The following is a 6,000-nucleotide window of genomic DNA, read 5'->3' as shown; positions in this document are numbered from 1 at the left end:
CACACTTAGAAAGTGCATTTTAACAAGCTCCCCAGGGGATTTATGTGTGCAGTAGTTTAAGAAGAACTGTATAGAGCCCTTCCTTCCTTCCTTCCTTCCTTCCTTCCTTCCTTCCTTCCTTCCTTTTCTTTCTTTCTTCTTTCTTTTTTTTTTTCTGACGGAGTCTCGCTCTGTCGCCCAGGCTGCAGCGCAGTGGCGCGATCTTGGCTCACTGCAAGCTCCGCCTCCCGGATTCACGCCATTCTCCTGCCTCAGCCTCCCGATTAGCTGGGACTACAGGTGCCCGCCAAAACGCCCGGCTAATTTTTTGTATTTTTAGTAGAGACGGGGTTTCACTGTGTTAGCCAGGATGGTCTCGATCTCCTGACCTTGTGATCCGCCCGCCTCGGCCTCCCAAAGTGCCGGGATTACAGGCATGAGCCACCACGCCTGGCCAGTATAGGGCTTTTTCTTGTTTTCTTTTTTCACTTTGTATCTCTGTTATTTGTTTACCTGTTTTGTATTCTGAAACCATTAGCTTTTTGAGGGCAAGAGGCAATTATATTGAGTATCCATAAATCTGCGTAAAATAGAAGAAGGCTCATAGTTTTTTTTATAACACGGCACTTATATTCAGAAATTTAGATCATATTCTAGGTCTGTGTTGTTTAGAATAGTTTCTCCCACTGTGCTAATAGAATCACTTATAGCAATTATTTTACTCATTTTGTTTCCATAATCTCAGGCTTTTGATAACATCGAAAACGTGAAGAGGCATAATCTAGGTTTCTAAAATAGTAATTCCTTCCCATAGCCTTTGATCTATATCTAGTCCTTTGGATGCAACATTTTTCACTGCCAAAGCACAAATGTAGATATTACAGATTTGGAGAAAAATCAATACTTAGAAAATAGAAATACTGAAAGCTGAAGACTCCAATCAATTTCACATACGAAGTTTTAAGGTTTGTCTGCAGTCAGGATTCTTACTGTCTTCCAGGAACCTTGGAATGAAATTTTGTTTTGACAAGGATTTGATTCCAAGATTTATTTTAGAGGTGATTTTGTTAATAACATAACTTCAGTCACTACAGATGCTCCTGTATTGTGTCTTACAATTTATACACTAAGGATAAAGTTACTGATATTTTGAAATAACTGTGTGTTTTCCAGTTCATTATTTGGACACAGTGTTTGTATGTATTTATACCTCTAAATGTTCTCTATGAGCGTGACCAACTGATTATTGAGATTGGCAGATGCTAGCGCCCTTCAATCAGCTTCTCATTGCTGCACAATCTGGCTTTTCTCTTCTTTTCACAGAATATATAATTGGAATACATGCATGAAAAGAAAAGAGGGCAAACACATATCAGTGGCTTTTTTTCTTTTCTTTTTTTCACTTCTACTGATTCCATTTCAGCAGTTAGTATGACCTCTCATAATGTTCCAAATCTAAAAATTGTCAAAACAGAAATCTACTCTTCAGAGCTGACACAATTCCTCAATTTAGGAATGATTCTGCTTTACCTCTTTTTAGAATTTCTTCTTTCTGCGTGAGTGTGTGTGTGTTGTTTTAGTATGAGGCTCCCTTCCCACCTCAGTCATTGGTTTGCTCGCTCCCTTATGTGATGAATCAATGCTTTCAGAGCAGGGGCTTCTGAGTGACTGCGGGAACAATTACTTCCAAATGACCTCGTGCATCTTATCAGGGAGCATTCAGACCACACCCCAGGTAAAAGGAAGTCTTTGCTTAATGCTTTCAGTAACTTTTAAAAGCAGTGTACGGGTGCTGGTGGTATTTGCTGCAAGGATGTGAGGGAGAGCTTGCCCAGTGAAGATAAATTTGTATGTATATTGAAATGAAATGCTATCTTCACTTAGAGAAAAGGGCGAGCTGATAAAGACAAAACTGCTCATTGGGCAAAGAAAATGCTCAGGATTGCCCTTGGCACAGTGATAATGCTAAGATACCCTGTAATGCCTTAACAGGAGGCTAGAGGCCATCTGTGAGTGTGGGTGTCAACATCTGAAGGAAGAGAACTTTTAGGGAAATATAAGAAAGGAAGGCATTACAGCCCAAAACTGAGCAAAGGAGCTGTTAGCCTGCATGGCATGCGGGAAAACAGTTTCTCAAATTATTAGACTATCCGGAGAGAAGATGACGTTCTTAGAGATTTTGAGCGTTTCAAAGTGTATTTAGAAAAAGATTTTAATCCTTTTATCTCATATTTCTATGACTAAAATAGTTTCCCAAGGATAGAAACTAAGATATTTAAATAACATTGACAACTGAAAGTGTTAATTGGCAATTAACAAGTGCAATGCTGTTAACATGCATCTGTTGCTGCTTTGTGTGGAAAATGATTTCTCATCACCATAGCAATTCATTCTTAGGCTACATTGGAACTTAGCCACAGTATGCAGTAAGCAGCAAATATTTTTTTGTTCTCTTCTGAACAAGGGATTAAATACTCTACTGGCTAACATGTGGCTCTTTATCTGAATGTTGCATTGCATAGTTAGCGTAATTTCAAATTCTTTTCCAACTGAAATTCCTTGCAAATGAGTATTAGATCCTTGGTAAGTTAAGGATGCTAGGTAAAGCCGGTGAAAAGAGCTAATATTGTACTGTTAGCTTAAAAGCGAATACCAAATGATTGCCCTTTTTGTGATTATTCTTCTGAAGATATGAATGTGGACAGGAATTTATCTCTGATCTTGTTATTCTCCAACAGTAACCAAGGAAGATGAATAAGTCTTTAGTTTTATTAGATTTCCTGTTTCTGTGTTTTCTGGAATAACATCACGTATTGGTTCAACTAAAATAAAAAAAATTGTTTCCCTACACTGGTGAGGAAATTTTATGTAGGATATGGATGTTTCTTTAGGAAGATATAACAATAAATTGGAAAGAAATAGGTTTTCTTCTTTTCAGTTGCCTTTATTGTCAGCATGTGGTTATGTTTAGAAATTTTTTAGACAGTACTGTTGTAAAAGCATACCTTATTCATTGAAGCATCAGTTTTCATTCATACTTTGTTTCTACTTTATTCACTGAAAGTTATAGCTGTCAACTTTTAAGAAGTTCATAGCATGTGACATACCAGTTGTGGAGCTGTATTTGTATCTTACATACTTAAGTAGCATTGAATTATATAAATTGTGCAAGGTATTTGAAGAAGTAAATTTTCGTCATTATATATGCTTTAGAAGGTAAAGCTACTTACTGCTTATAATGGTTATATGTATTTTGTAACCATGGGGTGCTTATAATGAAGCCTTTCATGTATTATTATTTAAATTTTATTTGGATGGAACATAAGATAGACCTATAGTCATGACACGGCAAGATAAGGGAAGGCCTAGTTACTGAACCTGGGGACAAAGTTGCAATTTCACCTCTTTACTCCTAAAGGATTATCTTTATTTCCTACTCAAATGAAATTATGGGATGGATTATTTGAACTACTTCAGTAATTTCCTTGCCAAAAACACTCTCCTTTCTGTCGTGATATCGATGAGATTAGTCACGTGATGAAACTGCCCTAGAAGATAATACGTCTAGAAAGTCTATTGTATTATGTATTGTTGATAGACGGGTGGGCTCCTTAAATCTCACAGGGGATCTAGTGTTCCTTCCTACAAAATAAAGCATTAATTTATTACTTTTTGATGATAAGGTGTCACCCAGGAATTTTGACGTGGCTACAATGAGGAAATAATGACACATATCTTTTTTTTTTTTTTTTTTGAGACGGAGTCTCGCTCTGTCGCCCAGGCTGGAGTGCAGTGGTGTGATCTCGGCTCACTGCAGGCTCCGCCTCCCGGGTTCACGCCATTCTCCTGCCTCAGCCTCCTGTGTAGCTGGGACTACAGGCGCCCGCCACCTCGCCCGGCTAATTTTTTGTATTTTTAGTAGAGACGGGGTTTCACCGTGTTAGCCAGGATGGTCTCGATCTCCTGACCTCGTGGTCCGCCTGCCTCGGCCTCCCAAAGTGCTGGGATTACAGGCGTGAGCCACCGCGCCCGGCCGACACATATCTTTAAAGGCGAAAAGAATATTGAAAAGTAAAAGTTTTTAAAACCCTGTCAACATTCTTGTCTCACAGTTCCTTGATCTTCACAAGCTCAGTGCCCTTCCTTTCATATACTCAGTCTTAATGCCAAAGCCTGGAATTTAGAATCATCTGGAATTATCATACTTCTAATTATTAAATTAATAAACTCTCATATCATATTATGACCCCATCCATTCTCTCAAACAGTCATCACTGTATCAACTCTGTTTCCTGAGCACAGAGATCTCTAGTTCCTTCAACTTGAGGGTTCTTCCTCCTTACCTGTACAAACTGAACTCCATGGTCAATCGTTTGCTCTACTCTCACCAGTACCCTTAATTTCCTTACACTTGCCACATCCTGCAAAAACCAGCAAAGCATTCCTTGAGAGACTATCAAACAGCCAAGCAAATTGCCTCGCTGTTCCTGGATTTATATTTGGACTGGGTCCTCAGTGTAGACTGTGAGAAATTTTGTTTCTGGAAAGCCGTCTTTCCCACTACCGTCAGTGATGTTTCAGCCTTTTAAAATCTTCCTTAAAACTCCCAGGCCACCTTGGCTAGTTCTTCCTCAGCTTGTGGATTACTCAATGTTAGAGTCTGTAGGGTTCGGCCTTAAGCCTCTTATTTTTCTATTTGTGTTTACATCTTTATTGATCTCATCTAGTCTCCTGGTTTTAAATATCATCTATGGATTGACAACCCTAGCAATTTTATCCCCAGCACAGAATTTCCTGTAAACTTGACTCACATACTCACATTTCCACTTGGATGTATATTGGGCACACAAAATTTGACCTTTATTCTCAAACCAGCTTCAACTATTGTCTTCCCCATTTCAGTGAATAATATCTCATTTCTTGCAGTTATTCAGTTCAAAATTTTTCTACCCATCTTGATTTTTGTGTATCTCTCATATTCCACCTCCATTTTTCAACAAATTTTAAGTTTTTTCTTTAAAATGTAGCCAGAATCTTAACACTTCTTACCACTATTACTGCAGCAAACTGCATTCAACTCACCAGTTTTTCTCCTATGGGTTATTGCAATAGACTTGTAGCAAGTCTTCATAGCATTTATGAAAATAGTATTACATATGTTGTGTATTTATTTGTCTACTGTCTGTTTCCCTCCACTAGGATATAAACTCCGTGAGCATAGGGATTTTTGTTCACTGTTATGGCACCAACCCCTAGAATAGTGCCTAGCATTTAGTAGGCATTTAATAAGACCTCACTGAATAAATGAAAGTAAGTGGATGGCAAAGTATTAAAGTGAGGGTTGGTTTTACAAGGAGCATAGTAGTAGGACTGAAGGCCATAAAAAAGGGCAGAGATGCAGATGTGTGAATACATGTGGTGTTGGGGGCCTTGAAAATTCTTTTCTGATTGCTTCCATTATCTTAACAAAATAGGAAACAAAGTCATCAGCTCCAAGTGAGAATGTGGGAGAGATGTTAGAGGTTTTAAGAAAGGGGAAAAAGTGTGAAAGAGTTTTCTAGGCCAGTGGAAGAGTGAATGGGCTATGGAAGTATAGTACGATTGTTGGGCAGCACGGAAAAGCCTTCTTGAGGCTCAGAGTGGTAAATATGAAGTGAGACCAGTAGGTGTGGTTGTGTGGTTTCCCCCAGGCATGTTTACCTTCCTGGTGCAGAAACAGAGTAGGTAGGGGGTTAGATTTAGTGAGGGCTGTAATGTACTCAAACAGGATGATGACATAAAGGAGGACAAGGGATTCGAGGGGTATCCAAAAGAGTAACTGTGGTCAACTTGGTTTTTGAAGCTGGTTAAGAAGACAAATGTGGGAAAATAATGGTGGAAGAATCAGTAGATTTAAATCATGGTGGAGTTAAAAAATGTTAGAGCTGGACTACTAGGGGGATGGTATGGAGAGATAAAAAGTGATGGTCAGAGAATGAAGAAACAAATTACGGAAGGTTTGCAGCTATTGGGCTAGGCTAG

General features: G+C 38.8%; 1 protein-coding gene across 4 annotated transcripts in view; it reads left to right on the top strand.

Moving 5' to 3' along the window:
* The first annotated feature begins 1,556 nt into the window (after positions 1-1,556).
* The window catches only part of MLIP (muscular LMNA interacting protein), a 154,729-nt gene continuing 150,285 nt past the window's right edge, over positions 1,557-6,000 (top strand). For 2 of the 4 annotated variants that reach the window (XM_030803439.1, XM_030803438.1), the window contains exon 1: positions 1,592-1,714. In XM_030803439.1, the coding sequence (XP_030659299.1) occupies positions 1,619-1,714 (96 nt within the window). In that variant the 5' untranslated portion in view covers positions 1,592-1,618. Of the gene's footprint in view, positions 1,715-6,000 lie in introns of all 4 variants that reach the window. The other 2 variants (XM_030803440.1, XM_012501894.2) reach the window with 2 other exon arrangements.

This window comes from Nomascus leucogenys, chromosome 22a (genome assembly GCF_006542625.1).
Source record: "Nomascus leucogenys isolate Asia chromosome 22a, Asia_NLE_v1, whole genome shotgun sequence".
In the NCBI taxonomy this organism is placed as follows: Eukaryota; Metazoa; Chordata; class Mammalia; order Primates; family Hylobatidae; genus Nomascus; species Nomascus leucogenys.
The sequence above is the reverse complement of the archived record's forward strand: the minus strand, read 5'-3'. Positions and strand labels throughout refer to the sequence as shown.